General features: G+C 50.4%; 1 protein-coding gene across 4 annotated transcripts in view; it reads left to right on the top strand.

Annotated features, from left to right (window-relative positions):
* The first annotated feature begins 2,438 nt into the window (after positions 1–2,438).
* Spire2 (spire type actin nucleation factor 2) overlaps positions 2,439–24,691 on the top strand; it is a 36,784-nt gene continuing 14,531 nt past the window's right edge. For all 4 annotated transcript variants that reach the window (XM_069987818.1, XM_069987817.1, XM_069987816.1 and 1 more), the window contains exons 1-3: positions 2,439–2,736; positions 15,447–15,490; positions 22,144–22,500. In XM_069987818.1, coding sequence (XP_069843919.1) covers positions 2,481–2,736; positions 15,447–15,490; positions 22,144–22,500 — 657 coding nt within the window. In that variant the 5' untranslated portion in view covers positions 2,439–2,480. The remainder of the gene's footprint in view (positions 2,737–15,446; positions 15,491–22,143; positions 22,501–24,691) is intronic.

Here is a 24,691-nt window from a genome sequence, read left to right as displayed (position 1 = left end):
GTGGCGCTGTAGCTCAAGTGGTAGAGCGCTCGCCTTGAGCTGAAGAGCTGAGGGACAGCACCCAGGCCCAGAGTTCAAGCCCCACGACCGACAAAAAAAAAAAAAAAATGATGAGCTGGGCACTGGTGGCTCATGACTGTAGTCCTAGCTACTCAGGAGGCTGAGATCTAAGGTTTGTGGTTCAAAACTAGCCCAGGCAGGAAAGTCTGTGAGACTCATATTCCCAGACAACCACCAAAAGCCAGAAGTGGAGCTGTGGCTCAAGTGGTAGAGTGCTAGCTTTCAGCAACCTCCAGGTAGCACCCAGGCTCTGAGTTCAAGTCCCAGAACTGGCACCAAAATAAATAATTACAGATGACTTGGAATGTCTTCAATGGGCACCAAACACAGACCCCAAGTATATCTCATCTCTTGATGAGGACACTGTGGGTAGGTCTCTCTTTACATTCCTACCCCTTCAAGAGAGTCTCTTGACAGTGTTAGTTTCTCCTCATGGCTTCACTCAGGGACATCATCATGACCACAGGTTTCATTCTGTTATGTGGCTCTTCTCTCATGGTCTAGGTTCAGCTATGCTTATCCTTTACATCAACCACTTGTCCAGAAATCTTTTTCTTTTCTTTTTTCTTTGCCTGTGTCTGGGCCCTATCCCTCAGCTCTTCAGCTCAAGGCGAGCATTCTACCACTTGAGCCACAGCGCCACTTCTGGCTTTTTGTTAGTATATGGTGCTGAGGAATCAAACCTAGAGCCTCATGCATAAGAGGCAAGCACTCTACCGATGGGCCACCTTCCCAGCCCTAGCCATCTCCAGAGCCCCTCCCTCTGAGCTGTCTGACCTAGAGAGGAGGGCGGGAAGCTGACACTATCCGGCGTCCCTTAGGATTTGTGGTCTTTATCCTTATCCCAAAATAAACCTAAAGCACAAAACCACAGCCTCTCGCCTTTCAGCGTTTCCTCCCGGACCCGGGAGCTTCAGCCCGGCCGGGCTGCAGGCTTTTGACAAAGAGTGCATTCAGGGGCCTCCGTGCCGGAGAGAGGAAGCCCGCGCTCCCCGCCGCTCCCCGCCAGCCGAGTGCCCGCGTCCCCGGGGAGAAGCTGACCCGTTTGTCTCCACTGGGCTCAGTCCTTGCTCTACTCACTGGGCGACGCCAGTCCCACTGTCTCCGGAGTCCGGTGCCCAACTTGCTTCACCTGTTCCGGCTACGACGCGGTGGCCCCGGTCCTCCCCGCGGAACTCGGCACCCGAAAGGCGCCTAGGACGGTCTGGGGGTCTGGGACTGTAGCCGCGGGCCGCGGTCGCGCGCGCTCGCCTTCCCCGGCCCTGCCACTCCCGGCTCCCCGCGCCCCGGGCTCCCCGTCCTCCCGGGCTCCCCGCGCCTCCGCTCACCCACCCCGCGCCTCCCGCTCACCCACCCCGCGCCTCCCCTCACCCACCCCGCGCCTCCCCTCACCCACCCCGCGCCTCCGCTCACCCACCCCGCGCCTCCCGCTCACCCACCCCGCGCCTCCCCTCACCCACCCCGCGCCTCCCGCTCACCCACCCCGCGCCTCCCCTCACCCACCCCGCGCCTCCCCTCACCCACCCCGCGCCTCCCCTCACCCACCCCGCGCCTCCCGCTCACCCACCCCGCGCCTCCCGCTCACCCACCCCGCGCCTCCCCTCACCCACCCCGCGCCTCCCGCTCACCCACCCCGCGCCTCCCCTCACCCACCCCGCGCCTCCCGCTCACCCACCCCGCGCCTCCCGCTCACCCACCCCGCGCCTCCCGCTCACCCACCCCGCGCCTCCCCTCACCCACCCCGCGCCTCCCCTCACCCACCCCGCGCCTCCCGCTCACCCACCCCGCGCCTCCCCTCACCCACCCCGCGCCTCCCGCTCACCCACCCCGCGCCTCCCGCTCACCCACCCCGCGCCTCCCCTCACCCACCCCGCGCCTCCCCTCACCCACCCCGCGCCTCCCGCTCACCGTCCTCGCCACCCATCTCTCCCCTGACCCCTCTCCCCGCGCCCCTCCCTCTCCCCTGACCCCTCTCCCCGCGCCCCTCCCTCTCCCCGCGCCCCTCCCTCTCCCCGCGCCCCTCCCTCTCCCCGCGCCCCTCCCTCTCCCCGCGCCCCTCCCTCTCCCCGCGTACCCCTCCCTCTCCCCGCGCCCCTCCCTCTCCCCGCGCCCCTCCCTCTCCCCGCGCCCCTCCCTCTCCCCGCGCCCCTCCCTCTCCCCGCGTACCCCGCCCTCACCCGCGCCCCTCCCTCTCCCCGCGTACCCCGCCCTCTCCCCGCGTACCCCGCCCTCACCCGCGCCCCTCCCTCTCCCCGCGTACCCCGCCCTCTCCCCGCGTACCCCGCCCTCACCCGCGCCGCCGGCTCGGGGCGGAGCCTCCGGGCGTGACTAAGCCGGCGGGCGGCTCGGGCCCGCCCCGCGCTCGGCGGCGCGTCGCCCCGGCTGTTATGGAGACCCGCGGGCGGCGATGATGGGCGGCCATGGCCCGGGCGGGCAGCGGCGGCGCGGCGGCCCCGGAGCGCGCGGGGGGCGCGGCGCGGCCGGAGCCGTGGGAGCTGTCCCTGGAGGAGGTGCTGAAGGTCTACGAGCAGCCCATCAACGAGGAGCAGGCCTGGGCCGTGTGCTTCCAGGCCTGCCGCGGGCTGCGGGGCGCGCCGGCCGCGGGCCGCCGCATCCGGGACACGGCGGACCTGCTCCTGCGCCGGGACGGCTCGGTCGGCGCGCGGCGGGAGCCGGGTGAGGCGGCGGCGGCGGCGGCGGCGGGCGGGGACGGGAGCCGGGCGAGGCGGCGGCGGCGGCGGGCGGGGACGGGAGCCGGGCGAGGCCGAGGCGTCGGGGGCACGGGCCTCGGGCTCCCGCAGGGGCGGGGCGGGGGACCTTCCCCGGTGCCGCTCGGCTGGACCCGGAGGGCCCCTCTCCGCCGCGGGCGGGACCCCCGCTGGGGCCTCCTCGGGGAGGCTCGGCTCCTCCCGGGCCGCACCTGAGCCCTGAGCGCCGACCTCGGGGTCGGGGTCGGCCCGAGCAGCCGAGCAGCCGAGCAGCCGGGGCCTCGGACGGGCCGGCGCCGCCTCGCAGGCTTTCTTCCTCGCTTGCTTGCTCGCTTCCTTTCTTGGTCGGTCGTGGGGCTCGAACCCCGGGCAGCTCCAGGCCGGCGCTCTACCGCCGAGCCACGGGCCACTCCCCGCTTTCTGGGGGCTCGTTGGAGGTCAGAGTCTCCCGGACTTCCCTGCCCGGGCTGGCTTTGAACCGCGGTCTCGGGTCTCAGTCTCCTGAGTAGCGGGATGACAGCGGAGCCGCCGGCGCCCGGCTCGGCCAGGCTCCCGGTTGAGGTCCGCAGCCCTCGTGGGGCCAGCCGGGCTGGTGGCATCCGGGCCGCGAGCGGGGAAGGACGCGGAGATGGCCGCTCCCTCCCGGGTCTGGCCGGGAAAGGGCAGAGCCTCCCTCCAGGTCTTTGCATCCCGGGTTTAAGGGTGAGAGCAAGTGAGCATATAGAATTTGGGGGACAACCTGCTTTTTCTGATCTTAGTCATCAATAGGTATTTAAAGTCTCTTCCGAGTGGTGAGTTCATGTCTGTTCACTTTCCCCCTGAATTTTCTTCCCTGGAGGACTGTAGTCTAGTATGGAGCCCATGATGGTATTACCCCTGAAGTTGATACCCTGTTGGGAGCACAAAGGAAGGCTGTGTGCTCTAGAGGAAGACTGGCCTCCTTCCAGTCCTGGGAGCTGTGCGGTTGAAGAAATTCTCTGGAGCAGGTTCAAGTGGAAGACTGGAAATGGAAAGGCAAAGCCAGGCAGGAGCTGTGGACGGTAGCTGCCTTTCTAACAGGGAGGTCTGCATCCACGGCCCGGACTGCTCCTCACGCCTGTAGCTGAAATTCTTGTCGGTTTTCTCCAAAACCTCAGAGAGGGCCATCCTCTATCCCACAGGGTTATATCTGTCCTCTTCTTCCGGGTCACCCTTCCTGGTCATTGTATCATCAGATAGGAGTTAAGGGGATTCCCTCAGCTTCCCAGTTTCTACTCAAAATTCAGGAACTTGAGAGCCACATGTGAAAAGTATTTCATGTTGTCTTGCAAAAAGGAGAGTCTCTAAGTAGAAGGTTTTTTTTTTTTAAATATATATATTATTGTTGTTTTTGTGTTGGTACTGGGCTTGAACTCAGGGCTCAAGCTCTTGCTTAGCCTTTTCCACTCAAGGATGACACCCTACCATTTGAGTTACACTCCTTCATCTGTCTTTGTGTATGCATGCATGTTGTAGTGTGCATGCCTATACTGGGGTTTGAACTCAAGGCCTGGGCACTATCTCTGAGCTATGTTGCTCAAGGCTAGATTCTACTACTTGAGCCACAGCTACACTTCCAGCTTTTTTGGTGGCTAATTGAAGATGAAGAGTGTCACAAACTTTCCTGCCCAGGCTGGCTTCAAACCAGGATCCTAAGATCACAGCCTCCTGAGTAGCTAGGTTGATAGGCATGAGTCACCAAAGCCTTGCAAGGTGGAACTTCTAATAGAACTTATTTTAGTGTAACAGTATAAAGAAAGAAGAAATTAAAAAAAAAAAGATGGAGAAACAAGATTCTTTTTTTTTTTTTTTTTTTTTTTTGGTCCATCATGGGGCTTGACTTCTGGGCCTGGGCGCTGTCCCTCAGCTCTTCAGCTCAAGGCGAGTGCTCTACTGCTTGAGCCACAGCACCACTTCCAGCATTCTAGTGGTTTATTGGAGATAGGAGTCTCACGGTCTTTCCTGCCTGGGCTGGCTTTGAACCACCCCCCCCCAAAAAAAGGGTTTACAGCTTTTCAAAGGAGAAGGCAGATTTGGATAGCCCTTTGTGTCTGCTATTCTTTTTTTTGCGTTGGGGGGGGGGAGGTCAGCTCGTGGGGCTTGAACTCTGGGCCTGGGCGCTGTCCTTCAGCTCTTCAGTTCAAGGCTAGCGCTCTACCACTTGAGCCACAGCGCCACTTCCGGATTTTTTTCTTTTTGCTTATGTGGTGCTGAGGAATCGAACCCAGGGCCTCATGCATGCAAGGCAAGCTCTCTACCACTGAACCATCTTCCCAGCCCTGTGCCTGCTATTCTTGTAACTTAACATGTACAAGTAGATGTGGGAGAGGAACCTAGTTTTATTTATTTATTTATTTATTTCCTGGTTTTAGGGACTGAATGTGGTCCTTTTTAATATTTACGAAGTTCAATTTCCCTGTCCTCACCTACATCCTGCTTCAGCTCTTCCAGCAGCTGGAGGGTAGGGTTCAAAGCTCAGGCAGAGGACTATGTTGACAGAGTACAATATCACTTTCTTCTTGACAAGACCTTTGGCTTCTATTCAGAAAAGTCTTACAAAAGTGAGGTTTATGATTTGTTCTTTCCTTCCTTTTATCTTTATCTTTTCCTTTCTCGCTCACTCTTTCTTTTTGTGTGTCTTTCTTTCTGGAAGGATCTAGTGTTTTGGGATGGATTTACCTTGTCCAAGCTGGTCTCCAATTCCTGGGCTGTAGTGAGACTCCTACTCAGCCTCTGAAGGGCTGGGAGTACAGAGACTTTCTGCCTCTGTAGAATTAAGAAGAGTTTAAGTGCCTGAACATATTGACTTAGTAAATCAGCTGAAACTTAAGACTGAAGGTGGCTAGCCCAGCAGTTTTTGTTTTTTTTTTTTGTATTTGGGATCAGTGAAATCACTAAAAGATGCATGTGATTTCTTCCTGTACACAGTAGAAAAACAAACAAACATGTCTATACTTCACTTTTCAGCATTACAGTTTGATTTTGATGCCAATTGAATTTCTTTTTTTCTTTTTTTTTTTTTTTTTGCCAGTTGTGGGGCCTGAACTCTGGGCCTGGGCACTGTCCCTCAGCTCTTCAGCTGAAGGCTAGTGCTCTACCCTTGAGCCACAGCATCACTTCCAGCTTTTTCTGCTTATGTGGTATTGAGGAATCGAACCCATGGCCTCATGCATGCAAGGCAAGCACTCTACCACTGAGCCACCTTCCCAACCCTGCCAATTTAATTTCTTTTTTTTTTTTTGTCGGCCATGGGGCTTGAACTCTGGGCCTGGGCGCTGTCCCTCAGCTCTTCATCTCAAGGCGAGCGCTCTACCACTTGAGCTACAGCGCCACTTCCGGTTTTCTGGTGGTTTATTGGAGATAGGAGTCTCACGGTCTCTCCTGCCCGGGCTGGCTTTGAACCGCGATCCTCAGATCTCAGCCTCCTGAGTAGCTAGGATTACAGGCGTGAGCCACCAGCGCCCGGCTCCAATTTAATTTCTTAATCTGCTGCATTGGGCATTGGGTGTCCCTTATGCAGAGTAGCAGTGAATCTAGACAGAGTGTAAATGTTTTAAATAACTGGAAAAATGTCAACAACTTAACTATTATTTAAGGGAATTAAAAATATTAACATACCAGGCATAGTTCTCCTTTCCCAGTTAGGAGGAATGGATGACAAGGAGAACCTTCCTACTCTTTAATCTGAAAACTTTTTCATAGACTGCCTAACTCCCACTGTCTCCCCCGTCCCACCCCTGCTTTTTTTTTTCAAGTGGGAAAATGGGAAACTTTTTAACATGTGGAGCTATGGTGATACTGAGACTTAAACTCAGAGCCTTTTACTTGCTAGGCAGGTGCTCTACCACTTGAGCTTAAGGTATGTCCCCAACCCATAGGCAGAGCTTTGTGTGTGTGTATGCATGTGTGTATGTGGGCCAGTCCTGGGCCTTAAACTTGGCCTGTGCACTGTCTCTGTGCTCTTATGCACAAGACTAGCACTCAACCACGTGAGCCACAGCTCTACTTCTGGCCCTTTTCTGGTGATTAATTAGAGATAAGAGTCTCATGGAATTTCCTCCTAGCTGCTTCAAACCATGATCCTTACATCTCAGCCTTCTGAGTAGCTAGTATTACAGGAGTGAGCCAGTGGTTTTAAGAGGCCATTATTAAAACTTCATCATAGGAAAGTGTTACTATTTAAAACCAACTGAAGAGCCAAGCACCAGTGGCTCCTCTTGGTCCTTAGCAATTTTTTTTCTTGTATGTATGTTAGATACTAGGGCTTGAACTGAGCCATAGCTCCCCTTCTGGCTTTTTGTTGGTTAATTGGAAGCAAGAATCTTATGGACTTTTCCTGCCTGGTCTGGTTTTGAGTCTGAATCCTCAGATCCCAATCTTGGGAGAAGCTAAGATGATAGGCATGAACCACCAGCACTCAGCTCCTTACCAACTTTAAATGGTAAACCTTTTTTTTACTTCCATCTTTTGTGCTTGGGGGTGCCCTTTTGGTCACCTGTGTTGCCGCTTCCACCTGTACTTCCTTCTACTCTCTTATTCCTGTATGTCTCTGGCTGATTGCACCACAAGCCCCTCCCCCTCTCACAGCATCCTATCAGGCTTCTGAGGGCAGTTTTCCACCCTGACTCACAGGGCCTTCCTAGTTCTGCTTGAGTTACAGCCCTATATCGCCAAAATGAACAGTCCACGCAGAACTGGACCATAGTGTTCACAGGTCTGTAACGTCTTTTTACTCTTTATCCTCATTGATGCTGAAGAGTAGGCTCTGGCAGATCACAGAGCAATTGCAGCAGATGCCAGGGTACAGAGGGACAAGGGAATGTTCACAAGGAAGCCTTAGCTCTGTCCAGGAAGCACGGGTGTGGCTGCATTTTTTCTGTACCACTGCTCAGGGACAGTGCCCAGGCCCTGAGTTCAAGCCCCATGACTGACCCTCCCAAAAAGAATGTACTCATTACTTGACTATCTGTGTATTACCTTTATAATAACAATAAAAAATAAAAATAGCTGTGTACACACATGTGCCAGTGAGTATTGAGAAGCATTCTTTTTTTCCTTTGGCTGGTCATGGGGCCTGAACTCTGGACCTGGGCACTGTCCCTCAGCTCTACCACTTGAGCCACATCACCACTTCTGGCTTTTTCTGCTTATGTGGTGCTGAGGAATCGAATCCAGAGCCTCATGCATGCAAGGCAAGCACTCTACCACTGAGCCACCTTCCCAGACCTTGAGAAGCATTTTCTAATCGTGGTGGGGAGATCAGAGCTGGCTATGTAAGTGAAATTCTGTAAGGCTGGGCAGTGTTGGGCTTATTCCTCCTTCAAGATCCCCACTGTTGATCACAAAGGAAATGTGGCAGTCCAAAGTTGCTGGCAAGGCAGTGACAATGGCACCTACCTCAGTGGTGTAGTAGTGTCTCTGTCCCTCAAACATGCCCCTAGGGGAGCCCTGTCTGCTGGGTAAAGCAGCAGGTGTATAAGCTCTACACTGTGTGCATTACAGAAAGCTTCATTCAGTGTCCACAGGAAACCGCAGATCAGACACACCCATGCAGCCTCAAGGAACCGGAATTCAGCAAACACCCCCTAGCCAGGGGCTTTCAGGCTCTCACACTTCCTGGTGGTTGTATTTCCTCCTTGAGAACTCTTACCTGAAAGAAGGGAAGCTGTGAGGCATGTGGCAGGTGCCTGGTGTGAACCAGAAGTGGGTGTTTTGGAAAACTAGGTATGTTTACAGTTAGCTTTCCCCATTTAGCTTCACCTCTGAGCAAGGCTTATCTCACTGGAAGGCAATTCAAGTGTTTTTTCTGAGACATTACCTGTGCAGGGTGGCTGTCCCTGAAGACCCAAGATACATGTAGCCCAGGTACCTACCCTAGTTGGTCCCTGGCCGCCCATTTGTTGGCAAGCTCTATACTGTGTGTCTGGGGAACACTTGACCAGACTAAGGGATCCCCATGTCACTTGTAAGGTTCAGCGCCTGATAAAGTCCACAAGACCCTATATCTTACCATACTCAACTGCTTCCACAAAGAGTACTTTCTGTGGCCCACAAAATATCCCAGGTGCCAGTGGCTCATGCCTGTAATCCTAACTACTCAGGAAACCAAGATTTGAGGATCACAGCAGGAAGTGTGTGAGACTCTTATCTCCAATAAACCACCAGAAAACTGGAAGTGGCGTTGTGGCTCAAGTGATAGAGCACTCACCTTGAGCTGAAGAGCTGAGGAACAGCATTAGGCCCAGAGTTCAAGCCCCATGACCCACCAAAACAAACAAAAAACAGAACTCTTTAATTTGGTAATAGGGGTGCTGGAATTGTGGGGAACATCTAGGATCCCCTCGGACTTTCAGACTGTTTGGTCCTATTTAAGCAAATGTGCCTGGTCATTAACTGACTCCTCAGAGGCAATTGTCTATGTGAGGTGAAAGTATAACTAATGGAGAAAAGCTGCTTGGAGATCACATCTGTCCATTCCAAATGAACACTATATTCTATCTCCTTGGCCTTGCAGTATCCCTCAGGAGCTGGGAAGCAAGAGGAGTGGGTGGAAACAGCTTAAAAGAAAAGTATGTGGGTTTCCTTTGTTAACAGATTTCTACAAATTTGCTTGGCTTAACAGAACATAAATTATGTGTTGGCTCATCCATGTAACACTCAGGGGACTGAGATCTGAAGATTGGGGTTCAAACCCAGCCTAGGCAGGAAATCTATGAGATTTCTATCTCCATTCAACCACCAGAAAGCTGAAACTGAAGCTGTGGCTCAAGTGGTTGAATGCTAATCTTGAGTGAAAAGCTAAGGGACAGTGCCCAGGTCCTGAGATCAAACCCCAGTAATGGAAAAACAACAACAACAACAACAACAAAAAACTCCTTAAATTAATCTTTTCTAGTTTAAAGGAATCCAGAATAATCTCTACCTCAGGTTAGCTTCATCTACTTCATCTACTGTTTCAGATTCCTTTACTACACATTGTAACATCCACAGGCTCCAAGATTACAATTTAGGCAACACTGTGGCTACTCTTCTGCCAGCCACAGAGGGGAAAGGTCAGAGGACACTGTCCACCTCTGGTTTCACCCTTAGCATCTAGTATTACATTTCTCTTACCCTTTTCCTTTCCCCCCTCCCTTCCTCCCTCCCTCCCTCTCTCCCTTCTTTCTTTTTCTTTCCTTCCTTCCTTTCCCCCCTTTCTTCCTTTCCTTCCTACCACCTTCCTTCCCACCTTATTTTTGGTGCATTTCAAGGAAATTGTAAGTGACAATCAACTTTCCCTAAATACTAACCACCTGTATTATTAACTTGAGTTTAGTACTTTTCTTTCTTGCAGAGCTGGGCCTTGTACATGCTCAGCAAATACTATATCCATTAGCCTCATCCCAGCCTCCTACTTATTTCTTTTTTTTTGGTCGGTCGTGGGACTTGAACTCTGGGCCTGGGTGCTGTCCCTCAGCTCTTCAGCTCAAGGCGAGCGCTCTACCACTTGAGCTACAGCACCACTTCCGGTTTTCTGGTGGTTTATTGGAGATAGGAGTCTCAAGGTCTCTCCTGCCTGGGCTGGCTTTGAACCGTGATCCTCAGATCTCAGCCTCCTGAGTAGCTAGGATTACAGGTGTGAGCCACCAGCGCCCAGCTCCTACTTATTTCTTAAAATTTGTATGTAACATATGTGTTAGGTTTTTAAAAAGAGGTGGCCGAGTAAGAACAGCAGCACGCACGTGGTATTCAGGTAAAGGGTAAGTTTATTCATCATTCCAGCTGGCACCAGGCCATCTTGGTCCTCCACGCAGTGGGGAAAGGCCTGGGAAAGAGAGAGAGCTGGGAAAGAGGGAGAAAAGAGCTAGAAAAGAGAAAAGAGCTAGAAAAGAGAGCGTCTGGGAAAGGTGGGAAAGAGAGAACTAGGAAAGAGAAGGGAGCTGGGAAAGAGAAGAGAAAGAAAGAGCTGAGAAAGAGCTAGAAAAGAGCAGAGAGAGGGCGTCTGGGCCTGGGCTAGGCCTTATCTAGGGTATGGGCAGAGAAAGGTGTGGCCACATCAAATTCAGATATGACCTCAGCGAATGCAGATGTGACCTCTTCCAGGTGTCCCAGTTGCCTAGGTAACGCAGGTACTGGGTGGAGACTTTCTGTGAGGAGGGTGGAGTCTGCTAGCCATCCAGGAGTGGACCTTACAATATGAACCTAAGGTGTTGTCTAACAGCTGTCTGCATTGGTAACCTCTACTGCCCTTTGTACTGGAAGAGCTGTGGTCCCAGTTCAGTTCATTTGTGCTCAGCATCAGATGAGTCTTGTTCCAAAGCTGCCCAGAGCCTCAGATTGTCATGCAAATTCTGGAATTGTAGGGTTATCACCACCCTTACCCCACCCATGCCTAAATGGGTGAGTTCCTGTTTCTCATCTCCACAGTATCTGGACCCACAGGTCTGAACATCTGACAAGTTCTCAGCAGGACCATTGCTGCTGTTTTGCTGTTTGAATTCCACACATCACAGCACTAACTGCTCCTTGAACAGTTTCAGTGCCCAGTGACTCGTGCCATCTTCAGGAGACTGGAATAGTCAGTGAGGGGGACAAGTTGTATAATTGGTTCAGGTAGGAGTTGGGCTAGCCCAAGGTTGAGTCTGAGTTTGTGCATGTTCTTCACTCTCTCCAGGACTCATAAATTAGGTTAAGAGCACAATGCATAATGGAGCAAGAGGGAAAACTGTTAGAGTGTAATTGTGTCAGTTCTAAGCTGCCCATGAGGTACAGGCAATGGTGGGGTCCAGGAGATGCCACCAGGGGCTGGATGAGGAAGTATAGCAGTAGCACAGAAACAAGATCTCCCTCATCCACTTGTGTGGGATGCAGAGAACACTGAGTGCTTGTAGTTGGAGTTTTGGGGCAATCTTAGGCAAAAATCATCCCTGGTTTGGGTCTCCTCCAGATATGTGCCTGTGGCTGGGTTTGTGTTGTGGAGGAAACGTCCTAAGAGGGTGGTATGAGTCTGGAGCTGACACCAGCGGCTGGTCTTATGGAAGTGAAGGGGGGTGGGGGAGAGGACATATCTGGGTCCCTTTGCTCCAAAGAGCTCTCTGTTAGCTAAGCAAACACTGGACTCTGACTCCAGTTTCGTCCTTTGGGTGTGTCTCCCTCTTTGACCAGGTTAGTGCTTGATCTATCTTTCTTGATAATGGAATAAGTATTTATGGGTAGCTTACTAAAGACCAAACACTAGGTCTGTTTTTTGTTTTTTTTTTGGGGGGGGGGGGTCCAGTTGTGGAGCCTGAACTCTGGGCCTGGACGCTGTCCCTCAGCTCTTCAGCTCAAAGCTAGCGCTCTACCACTTGAGCCACAGCGCCACTTCTGGCTTTTTTTTTTGCTTATGTAGTGCTGAGGAATCAAACCCAGGGGCTCATGCATGCAAGGCAAGCACTCTACCACTGAGCCACCTTCCCAGCCTGGTCTGGTTTTTGTTTTTGTTTGTTTGTTTTGTCAGTCATGGGGCTTGAACTCTGGGCATGGCGCTATCCCTCAGCTCTTCAGCTCAAGGCTAGCGCTCTATCACTTGAGCCACAGCACTACTTCCGGCTTTTTCTACTTATGTGGTGCTAGAGGAATCGAACCAGGGCCTCATGCATACAAGGCAAGCACTCTACCACTGAGCCACCTTTCCAGCCCCCTGGATCTGTTTTTGTTTAGCCCTTAGAGTCACCTTTACAGTAGGTGACATCCCTTTCATGGGAGAACAGAAGCCACTTAGGCAAACTGGGTAAGTTGTTCAAAGCCACACTTGTCAGTTTGGCTCCACAGTCTCTTGGTTCCTGGTAGCCTACTCAAGCTACACCTTGACCTACAATATGATGTAAGTGCTGGATGTTTGCTCATCCAAATGTATTCCTTCACCATGTAGCACATCCACATAATTCAATTCAGATGTAAAGGAAAGAGGACTGAAGAGTCCTGTGCCACCCAGACTTCTTTGTTTTTTTGTTTTTTTTGGTCTGGTCGTGGGGCTCTGGGCCTGGGCACTGTCCCTCAGCTCTTCAGCTCAAGGCTAGTGCTCTACCACTTGAGCCACAGCGTCACTTCCGGTTTTTTTCTTATGTGGTGCTGAGGAATCGAACCCAGGGCCTCTGGCATGCAAGGCAAGCACTCTACCACTGAGCCACCTTCCCAGCCCCACCCGGACTTCTTTGTTGACAGACAGCACAGCATGAACATTTCCTACACATGCCAATATGCAGGCAGGTGTATGCCCTCCTGAACTCAGGGATACCTTGCATCAAGTCAGCACAAAGAGTAACTTGGGGAGTGTTTTTTTCGGTTTTGTTTGTCGGGGAGGGTGTTGGGACAAGTCTCATTATTAAACACTGTTTGTGTACTTGCTTCCCAAGTGCTAGGCAGTCCTATGATGGACTTCTCCACAGCCATTCCTGCCCTGATTCCAAACCCAAAAGGTGTTCAAGGATAGGAGGGCCCAATTGTCCCCCTGCAGCATCATATAACTGAGTTCTCCACATCCTTTAGGCACCTATGCTAGCTGATGGTGACTCACATCTATGCTCCTAGCTACTCAGGAGACTGAAATCTGAGGATTGCAGTTCAGAGCCAGTCCAGGCAGACAAGTTCTTGAGATTCTTTAATCTCCAATTAACCAGCAAAAATCTGGAAATAAGAGTGTGGCAAAAGTGAGCATAAAAACAACAAAAAACAGTACTTTCCAAAGTCCATGCAACTGATGTCATAGATTCATGAATACTTCATTTTGGCAAAACTTTTTTTTTATTAACATGTGGCCTGCTTAGGCACTAAGATTAAAGATACCCAATCAAGAAAGCTGCCAAACATCTAAGAACATAGAAAGGCCACGCTCAATTTACAAAAATTGTGGAGGAACCTACCTGCTGGCCTGTCGGCCTGCCCTGCGTTGCCTCCTAATGCTCAGAGTGACTCAGGGCACTGGCTTCTTCTAGCAAGCACCTTTGTTCACCTCTGATTTCTCCCACTTTCCCATTGCCTGTACCCAGTCAACACCAAACATGGGTGGGGGACACAAACCCTCTAAGAGTGCTGCTTGCCAGTCACCTTTTCAGTACCTTACTGGTGTCAGGGAAAAGATTGTTTGCCATTATTTTAATGGACCTCACATTTATTTTTGGCAATCTTCCTGGTTCTTGATGTATTTTGAAAATATTTGTGGAGTTAGCAGGTTCACTTAGAAAACAATTTCATGGTTCATGTTTTTATGTCTCACCTCATTCCAGAAAGAACTTAAGGCATCTGAGGTTGACATGCTAGCACAGTTCTACCTGTATAAATAATTGAAGGAGGTTGTATAAGTGAGTGGGTTTACTCCTGGCATTCTAGAAGGCCTGTGGATAAGCCTTAAGGAATGTAGCTATTAGTACAAATGCTGAGGTTTCCAGCCTGCCACCATCATTTACTAGCCTTGATATCTTGGAGCCTAGGAATATACACTTCTCATCTCCTCATCTGTGAAATGGATGTCCAAGCTAGCTGCCTCCTAGATTATAGCAAGTGAACTCTTGTAAAAAGGACAGGTACCTATTGATTGCTCATGCCTGTGATCTTAGCTACTCAGGAGGCTGAGATCTGAGGGTCACTGTTCAAAGCCAGCCCAGATGGGAAAATCTGTGAGATTCTTTTTTTTTTTTTTTTTTTTGGTCGGTCATGGGGCTTGAACTCTGGGCTTGGGCGCTGTCCCTCAGCTCTTCAGCTCAAGGCGAGCGCTCTACCACTTGAGCCACAGCGCCACTTCCGGTTTTCTAGTGGTTTATTGGAGATAGGAGTCTCACGGTCTTTCCTTCCCCGGCTGGCTTTGAACCGCGATTCTCAGATCTCAGCCTCCTGAGTAGCTAGGATGACAGGCAAGAGCCACCGACGTCGGGCAAATCTGTGAGATTCTTATCTCCAGTTAACCACCAAAGAAGCTGGAAGTGGAGCTGTAGCTCAAGTGGTAGCATACGAGTGTTGTGCAAAAAAGCTCAGGAACAGAACTCAGACTGAGTTCACATGCCAAGACCAGGGGAAAAACTGATTTTCTGCCTGTTTCACCTAGCACAATGTTTAATAGATAAAATGCACAGAGCCTGTCATCACCTGACCTTCAACCCTGGGATGCTATCTCTGAACAAGGTACTATCAGCCCAGGAAAAGCTTGAGGTAGAGGGGTTGCCATCTGAACTGGGTTTATTCAGCCTATGAACTGTGATGAGGGCTCATGGACTTTGTTCTAGGCAATCTCATTTCAGATGGTGTCTCCCTGCAGATGTGACGATGGGAGCTGCTCCCTCCTCTGTCTCCCAGGGAACGGTCCCCTTTTGTGCTCACTTGGCCAGGTCGGCCGCTCTCCAGCCCTGACTTTTGGTCTTAAGCATCACCATGAAGGACTGGAGACTGTCTTCACCAGGGGACCTTGTACCTTTGAGGGCAGAGACTCTGTCACTCTTGACCCTGTACCTGGAGTCCTACCCAGCATGAGCTTCTCAGTTTCTGTCCAAGTGACCAGCTGGCTCGGCCCATTGTGAACTTTGTTGTGTTCTTTCGGAAGTGTGCTATGTGGTGATGGAAAAATGGAGCTGAGGGGGAAGGAGCTGACAGCTCGGTCAGGGTCCCATGGCTGCCAGCACAGCTTTGACTCATTGTCTTCTCTTGCAGAGCCTACAACCATGGGGGTGGTGCCAGCCCGCTCAGAAGCCCAGGTATTCAAAAACAATTTTAAAGATGTCTTACTTGGGCTGGGAAGGTGGCTCAGTGGTAGAGTGCTTGCCTTGCATGCCAGAGGCCCTGGGTTCGATTCCTCAGCACCACATAAGCAAAAACAAAAAGGCCGGAAATGGTGCTGTGGCTCAAGTGGTAGAATGCTAACCTTGAGCTGAAGAGCTGAGGGACAGCGCCCAGGCCCAGAGTTCAGGCCCCACGACCAGACCCAAAAAAAAAAAAAAAAAAAGATGTCTTACTTAATACTATGAAAACTTACCTGTTTTGTCTAATATAAATCATCAAATGTATAAAGTGTGAAGAAACCATTCACAGAGGACAGGCAGAGCAAGGAGCCCAGTTGGGCAGTAAGGATTGTTACTCACTGTGCCCAGTGAGGCTAGGCTATTGCTTGACTACCCTGCTGCAGAGAGGGACAGCAAGCGGTGGCCTTGCAGGACACAGAGCAGACAGGGACAAACAGGAAACCAGCCAATGATCAATGCCCAGGAACCCACTCAACTCACCACGACTCTAGTCCCACTAACAGCATGTCTTCCTGGGACTTTCCTTTTCACCTACTGGTCATGTCCTCAACTTGGTATTTTATCTGTTTGATATCTTTACCATTTCTCCACTCTTTTTAAGCCATAATCTTAATGTAATACCAATTTAGAGAACTGAGTGTAATAGTGCACGTCTCTAATTCAAGCTACCCAGGAGATTAGGGCAGAAAGAGTATGAGTTCGAGGCCAGCCTTAGCTACTGAGACCCCCCTCTCTAGTTTTTTGGTGGTTAATTGGTGATAAGAGTCTCATAGATCATGGTTTTGAACCATGATCCTCAGATCTCAGCCTCCTCAGGAGCTTGAATTACAGGTGTGAGCCACCAATGGCCCAGCTAGAACGCTGCTATTTAAGCATCACATGGCTGAGTGTTGCTTGGGAGCCCTGTGAAAATGGTATGTGTTTTATATGTAGAGTCCTGGGATTTGATGGGGGGAGGGTAACTGTTTCCAAGCCTTAGCTGAATTGCTGTGTGATTGTTAGCCATCCTTTTTCACTGCTGCCTAATATTTTGAATAATATTTTCCCAAATATAGTGGTTCTGAGTTGGGAAGTCAGATAGTCCCTGTGGCCTAGAGTCCCCACGAGCAATTCACATCACTCAAAGACTTTCCAAGGATGTTGGTTAACTACCTTTAAAATATTTACAAAGTAGGCACCTGTGGCTTATGCCAATAACCCAAGCTACTCAGGAGGTTGAGATCTGAGTACTGCAATTCAAAGCCAGCCTGGAAAGATAATCTGAGAGGCTCTTATCTCCAGTTAATCAGCAAAAAGCCAGAAATGGAGGTATAGCGCAAATGGTAGACTGACAGCCTTGAGCAAAAACAGCCAAGATCTAGAGGCCCTTAGTTTAAGCACCAAATCTGGAGTGTATACACACACATATACATACACACACAATTTAATTTAAAAAATTTGAATGAGGGCTGGGAAAGTAGCTCAGTGGTAGAGTGCTTGCCTAGCATGCATGAGGCCTTGGGTTCGATTCCTCAGCACCACATATGCAAAAAGAAAAAAATCCGGAAGTGGTGCTGTGGCTCAAGTGGTAGAGCACTAGCCTTGAGCTGAAGAGCTGAGGGACAGTGCTCAGACCCAGAGTTCAGGCCCCATGACCGGACTCCCACCCAAAAAAAAAAATGTGAATGAGAGTGCCAGTGTGAATTATTTTCTCAGAAGCCCATACATTGAGAGTCTCCTCCCCCAGGAAACAGGAGAGAAGAGCAACTCAACATTTTCTTTATTTTTTATTTTTTATTTTTGGCTGATCATGGGGCTTGAACTCAGGCCTGGGCACTATCTCTGAGCTTTTTCTGCTCAAGGCTAGTCTCTACTACTTTGAGCCACAGCGCCACTTCCAATTTTCTGGTGGTTCATTAGCGGTAAAGAGTTTCATGAGGGCTGGGAAGGTGGCTCAGTGGTAAAATGCTTGCCTTGCATGCATGAGGCCCTGGGTTCGATTCCTCAGCACCCCATAAGCAAAAAGAAAAAAGCTGGAAATGGCGCTGTGGCTCAAGTGGTAGAGTGCTAGCCTTGAGCTGAAGAGCTGAGGGACAGCGCCCAGGCCCAGAGTTCAGGACCATGACTAGACCCCCCCCCACCCAAAAAAAAAAAAAAAAAAAGAGAGTCTCATGAACTTTCCTGCTCAGGCTGGCTTCAAACCACAGTCCTCAGATCTCAGCCTCCTGAGTAGCTAGGATTATAGGCGTGAGCCACCAGCATCCAGCTTCAACATCTGTTTTTTATTTGGGCTATTGGATTTCATGAAATACCTGTGCAGCCCCTTCCAGGTTGCCAGCTGTGTTTGTAGTCTGCTCAGCCTAGTCCCAGCCTAGAATTGGAGGGAGGGCTAGAAGTCCTGCAGCTGGCCAGCTGCCCAGAACTTTTCTTATGAGAAAGTATTTTTTCTTTTATGCCTTTCAAAGAAAACTTCCAGTCACTTGAGGCACAGAAAAGCTTTTAGCAAAGTTGCTCCCGGCCTTAAGAGAAGAGGATCAGATTGGAGTTAGCCATTTCTCTGACACGTTGTTAGCTCAGGCTAGCAATCAGACAAAGAGGGAGGAATCATAAGCAGGTGAGGTGCTGTTCTGTGCTATGTGTGGGGCAGCTTTCCTATGTGCCTGTCTGTTTGTCCTGCCCCATGGACTTGTATGATTTCTACTGGAAAGGACATCAGTACCACACAGCTAAGATCAGAGCTATGAGGCAGACCACAGACTTCTACCACCTCTAGCTCATCCCTGGGCCTGGCATCTACCTCTGGGACCAAAAACAGTTGACATTTGGATAAACTTTGGCTCTTGCCAGCCATCCCTCTCTGTTGTATCTAGGAGGGGTGCCGAGTTTCTCCTTGGAGCCCCCACATCCCCAAGAGACACTGCATGCTGGCCCAGCCCTTGCTGTCACTGCCAGACGTGACTGGCCATTCAACTACCCTCTCACCATGGGTTCTCAAGTGTGTCTTAGACTTACCTGCCTAAATCAAGGATGACTAGCAAGTGGGCTAATGCCCCTACCTGCCAGAGGTTGACTTACCCAAGCTCCTCAAGTTCCAGGCTCTTCTCAGACATTGTTGCAGGACCTAGAGTCCTTGTTCCTCTCCTAACACCAGCTTTTACCACTTGTTTTTGTTCTTACTCAGGCTCAGGTTTCACCCTGGGCTCCTGGTGGTGTGTAAGCTGAAAATAACAGGAGAAACACTGGAACAAAGTGGGCCCACAAAATGTATAATGCTGGATGAGCATGTGGCCCCGCAATGACTTCTTCTAGCAAAGTAGCACAAAGCTTAGCGCACGATACAAACTGAGTTAAGTCCCAGATCTAGCCAAGTCATGGCACATACAGACCTAGTCCCAGAGCTAACCCAGCCAAGTGACCTGACCTCCCGGTGCTTCTGTCCCCTAACCTATGAACCAAGAAGTGTGTCAACTGGTTATTGTTGGCTGCATTTGTTATGTACAGGCTCAACATAGTGTTTGACATAGGAGAGGTATTATTTCATGTGTATGTATCTTTTATATCCTTATCATAAAAGGAAAGTATGTAAGCCCTGGATTTTGTTTTGTTTTGATTTGAGATAGGATCTTCCTATGTAACCTTGAGTACTGAGCTTACAGGTATACACCACCAAACCTGGTTCACTAATAATTTTTGTGTGTGTGTGTCAATCCTGGGGCTTGAACTCAGGGCCTGGGCACTGTCACTAGTGCTCTATAACATGAGCCACAGCTCTACTTCCAGTTTTTTGGTGGTTAATTGGAGATAAGAGTCTCATGAGCTGGGTGCCAGTGGCTCACGCCTATAATCCTAGCTATCTGGAGGCTGAGATCTGAGGACCACGGTTTAAAACCAATGGGGGCAGAAAACTTCCTTTGAGACCTTTATCTCCAACTAACTACTGAAAAACTGGAAGTGGTGCTGTGGCTCAAGTGGTAGAGCACTAGCCTTGAGCAAAAAGGGGCTCAGAGATAGTGCCCAGGTCCCGAGTTCAAGCCCCATGACCAACAAAAAAAAAGTCTCATGGACTTAACTGCCTGGGATGGCTTTGAACTGTGATGTTCAGCTCTCTTGAGTAGCTAGGATTATAGGCATGAGCCACTGGCACCTGACACTAATAATTTCTTTAAAGTATTTTAAAAAATCTCTGAGGGGCTGGGAAGGTGACTCAGTGGTAGAGTGCTTGCCTTGCATGCCTGAGGCCCTGGGTTCGATTCCTCAGCACCACATAAGCAAAAAGAAAAAAAGCTGGAAGTGGTGCTGTGGCTCAAGTGGTAGAGCGCTAGCCTTGAACTGAAGAGCTGAGGGACAGCGCCCAGGCCCAGAGTTCAGGCCCCACAACCGGAACCCCCCCCCCAAAAAAATAAAAATCTCTGAGCTCCTCTGGAACTGCAACTCCTTTGTATACTACTTAATTTTTTTTTTTTATAAAAAGGAAAAAAAAATCTGTGAAGTGTCACAGAAAAGTCCTCTTAAGGTAGTAATATTTTTCTATTTCACTGGGCAGGGAATCCTAATTTTAGCTTACCACTCGTGATTGGGACCAGTGGTTCTTTTCAGGGTATTGGCAGATGTTACCATGGTCTTGTCCCATATATGCCACCTGTATTCTGACTTTCCATGCCCAAAAGCCAGAGGGTCAGGTATGACCAGATGGGAACATTGAAATGAGCTGCTACCACCGCAAATACAGAAAGGTAATAATGGCATTTGAATAGCATTTGATTTCGTGTTTTAGAGGGCTTTCATAAAGCTGAGCGTAGTGGGACATGTCTGTAATCCCAGCACTGATGAGGCTGAGGCAAGAGGATCATTGGTTTGAGTAGCTAGGCTACACAGTAATACCCTGTTTCCAAAAAAGCAAAAGCCACTGGCTGTAATCCTAGCTATTCAGGAGGTTGAGATCTGAGAATTATAGTTCAAAGTCAGTCCAGGCAGGAAAATCCATCAGACTCTGATCTCCAATTAACCAACAAAAAGGCTGAAACTGGAGCTGTGGCTCAAGTGGTAGAGTATCAGAGCAAAAAGCTTAGGGACAGCACTCAGACCCTGAGTTCAAGCCTCATGACCAGCGTGCGCACGCACGCACACATGAATACACAAATGTCAACCTTTCTTAGGTGTAGTTGTATGAATCAGCTCTCTGTTCCTGTAACAAATTCCTTAGGATAATTAATGTGGTTCAGTGGTAGAGAGCTTAGCTTAGCATGCACAAGCAGTGAGTTTAATCTGTAGAAGAGAAGAAGGAAGAAAGGAAGGGAGGAGGGAAAGAAGGGAGAGAAGGAGAAAAGAAAAGGAAGCACAGAAAGGGAAGGAAAGCAGGCAGGCAGGCTGGCTGGCTTAGTTTGTTTCAGCTCACAGCTTTGGAGATGTCAGTCCATGACCAGTTGACCTTGTTTGGGGCCTGTGGCAGCACAGAACATCATGACAGGGCACATGGTAGAGAAGGCCCATTTACTTCATGGCAAAAAAGAAACTAAAGGTTTAAGTTCTCAACACCCCCTCCAAGAACAGCCTTCAGTCAGTAGAGTTCCCACTAACCACCATAAAATTCTACCACTTGGGGCTGGGAAGGTAGCTCAGTGGTAGAGTGCTTGCCTCCCATGCATGAGGCCCTGGGTCTCAGCACCACATAAACAGAAAAGGCCGGAAGTGGTGCTGTGGCTCAAGTGGTAGACCGCTAGCCTTGAGCTGAAGAGCTGGGGGACAGCGCCCAGGCCCAGAGTTCAGGCCCAACCAAAAAGAAAAAAGAAAAGAAAAAAATGATTCCACCACTTCAGCTGGGCACTGGTGGCTCACACCTGTAATCCTAGCTACTTAGGAGACTGAGATCTGAGGACTGAGTTTCAAAGCCAGCTCTGGCAGATGAATTCTGCTGTTCCCATCCACGTACACCCTCTTTGTTTTTGTGCTGGTACTGGGGCTGGGTGCTAGCCTTTAGGTTTTTTTGGCTCAAGCCTGGTGTTCTATCACTTGAGTCACAGCTTCACTTCCAGCGTTTTGCTCGTTAATTGGAGATAAAAGTCTCACAGACTTTCCTGCCCCAACTTCAAACTGGGATCCACAGATCTCAGCCTCCACAGGCAGGAACAATTGGCTCTGGCTTTCATTCCCCCCCCCACTCCTCCACCCCCACCCCCCGCCATCTTAAAACAGTTTCACAGGTGTCGTTCTGTTTATATATGTAAGTACTATTCTCATTCACCCTCTCTATTGGCCCTCCTCTCATGGACATATTTTTTAATTTCCCTGGATTAATTCCTGGAAGAGAAGGTGCTGAATCACCTGGTAGAGCAGGTTCATATAAGACTCTGCTTAACCTTCTTCTAAAGTAACTGTGCAATTTAGGAAACATCCTTTTAATGATTGTCAGTGTTATGGTTGAACCATGGTATGTACCCCCTGGCCTACAGTTAGCTATATCCAAGTCAGTCTTACAAACTGTCCTGTAATCTCTCCTCCCCTCCCAGCCGGCACTGGGTCTGGCAGTGGCTCTGCTCCTAAGCTGCCTTGCGCTTAGCAGCTGCCTGCCCTGATGCCCCTATGTCCCTGATACCCTGTCCTAGTGACCAACCTCTACTGCTGCTTCACAGATGGTGCAGTCCTTGGGCTTTGCCATCTACCGTGCGTTGGACTGGGGGCTGGATGAGAGTGAGGAACGTGAGCTCAGTCCACAGCTGGAGCGGCTCATTGACCTCATGGCCAACAGCGACTGTGAGGACAGCAACTGCGGAGCTATGGATGAGGGCTACGGGGGTCCTGAGGAGGAAGAGGAGGCCGAAGGAGGTCCCCGCACTGTGCGTACCTTCACCCAGGCCATGCGGATGTGCGTAGTCCGCCTGACAGACCCCCGTGGCGCACAAGCCCACTACCAGGCAGTTTGCCGAGCACTGTTTGTGGAGACACTGGAGCTGCGAGCCTTCCTGGCCCGGGTCCGGGAGGCGAAAGAGGTGAGCAGCGGACATGCACAGTGCCATGGTGGGCCAAGTAAGCAAGGGGACACTGTGGTGAAGGGCCTTTTGTGCTAGAGGGCCCAAGAGCCGGGTCAGGGTCATCCCCCGTCCATCCAACCAGTGGAACCCAGGACAGTGCATTCTGCCCTTTCACTGGCTCACCTGTGCTCTGGGCTGTCCTACATACTTCACATGTTTTACCCTAACCCTCATGCCTTCTTTCCACCAGTTTTCACTACAGGAAACTGAAGCCCAGGGAGTTAGGAAGTTCCTCCTTAGACCTCTTTTCCTCGCTGCATCATTCCTCTTGTTCTAAGTTATTATCCCCCCCAAATTCTACTTTTACCTTGAAAGAGCAGGATCTGTCTACTGCCTCCCAGCTAGCCTCTCCAAGTCCCAGGTCCTTCTGAAAGCAGGAAACTAATGATAGTCATTGCTGACCCCTCAGAACCACATACAGACTGGTCCAATTGGTTTGAGCTTTTGGGGCAGGTGGATGAGAGACTCTCTGTGAGGCTGTCACTGTGCATACCACAGTCCAGCCGTATTCTCCCGCTACCCCACTGAAATAATCCTCCATTTCAGAGAGAGCACATGGGAATTCTGTAACTGTCTCCCAGAGCCACAGAAGGGTAAATCTCCCCCAACTACCAACAGAAGTCCTGCTAGGGTTATCCTACCTTCCCAGAGTTAGAAGATGACATCTCCTCAGCTCTTCTTGCTTCTGGAAGGAGTTACTGTGTAGCTATGAAGTGAGTTCTAGACTCAGAGTCCAGCTCTTCTGTCAGCAATCCACAGATATAAAGGGGACTTTGAAGAACCAGTGGAAGTTTGTTTCATTCTTTCTTGCTTAGATGACAGAAAGTTTTTTTTTTTTAATGTTTTATTTCTTTGTGGTACTGGGGATCAAACCAGTGCCTTGCACATGCTAGGCAAGAGCTTTATAACTGAGCTACACCCCAGCTTGCAAGGGTGCTTTTGAAGTTAATTAACTCTGACCCTTTCTGGTGCTGTCTTCCTTTTCCTCTAACTCAGAAGTACTATGGCAAGCTTCCTGACCCTTGTAGCCTTTGGCAGGCTCTTGAGAATATCTGACTGATAGGGTCAGGGACGCAACCTGAACCAGTTGGCCCCCTTCAGTAACCAGTGGCCTCCCATCCATGGGCAATATTAGTAGTCCATCCCTATTTTTCCTCCCAGCTTTTCCTTGTCATCTTTTTTCTTTTTTTGGGGGGGGGGGTCCGGTCATGGGCCTGAACTCTGGCCCTGGGCACTGTCCCTCAGCTCTTCAGCTCAAGGCTAGCACTCTACCACTTGAGCCACAGCGCCACTTCTGCTTTTTTTTTTCTTTCTGCTTATGTGGTGCTGAGGAATCGAACCCAGGGCTTCATGCATGCAAGGCAAGCACTCTACCACTGAGCCACCTTCCCAGCCCTTTCCTTGTCATCTTAGAAACACTCTTCTGATGTTCTCCATGGTTAGCAGATGGTCTGCATGCCTTTTTTCTCTAAATTCAATCTGTGTTCTCTTGCTCAGATCAGTTCCTTTTCTGGTCATTTAACAGGAGCACACAGCTTGTACTTTAAGCTACTGACTCAGGAGAAGTTCAAGGAACTGGTGGTAGGGTTATAGCAAGAAGGGTACCTGGAGTCAGGGCACAGCCAGGCTAATCTGGGCTGATACTTTGACAGAAGCAGCCTGCTCAGAGACAGGCATAGCTATTCCAGATTGGACCAGAGAGCTATCCTCTGTGCCCTTTGCCCCACAAGCTGGTCAGGCACCACAGGAGGACTGTTATTAGGATCACAAACCTTGCACTGCTCCAAGTTGGCAGCGTTTTCTAGAGCATCTCCAAGCAGTTTGGCAAGTAGTTTAGGTGAAAGCCAGGAAAACTAGTTGTGTTCTGGCAGGGGTGGGGGGTGAGGGTGAGGTGGTAGCAGCTGAATGCTGACAGGGAGTTGCTTCTCCAGGGTGAGGGTCAGTGAGGACAGGAGTTCTAGGCTGCCTCCAAGATCCAGGGCCACAAAGGCAACAGGATAGCTTCTTTTCATCTAATCGTCCCTGACACACTTCCTAGGCCCTTACCATGATGTCAGCACTTCCCTGTTTTGTTCATTCTCTCTCTCTCTCTCTCTCTCTCTCTCTCTCTCTCTCTCTCTCTCGTCGGTTGTGGGGCCTGGGCACTGTC

This window comes from Dipodomys merriami, unplaced genomic scaffold (genome assembly GCF_024711535.1).
Source record: "Dipodomys merriami isolate MVZ:Mamm:240054 unplaced genomic scaffold, mDipMer1.0.p SCAF_348, whole genome shotgun sequence".
NCBI lineage: Eukaryota > Metazoa > Chordata > Mammalia > Rodentia > Heteromyidae > Dipodomys > Dipodomys merriami.
The sequence above is the reverse complement of the archived record's forward strand: the minus strand, read 5'-3'. Positions and strand labels throughout refer to the sequence as shown.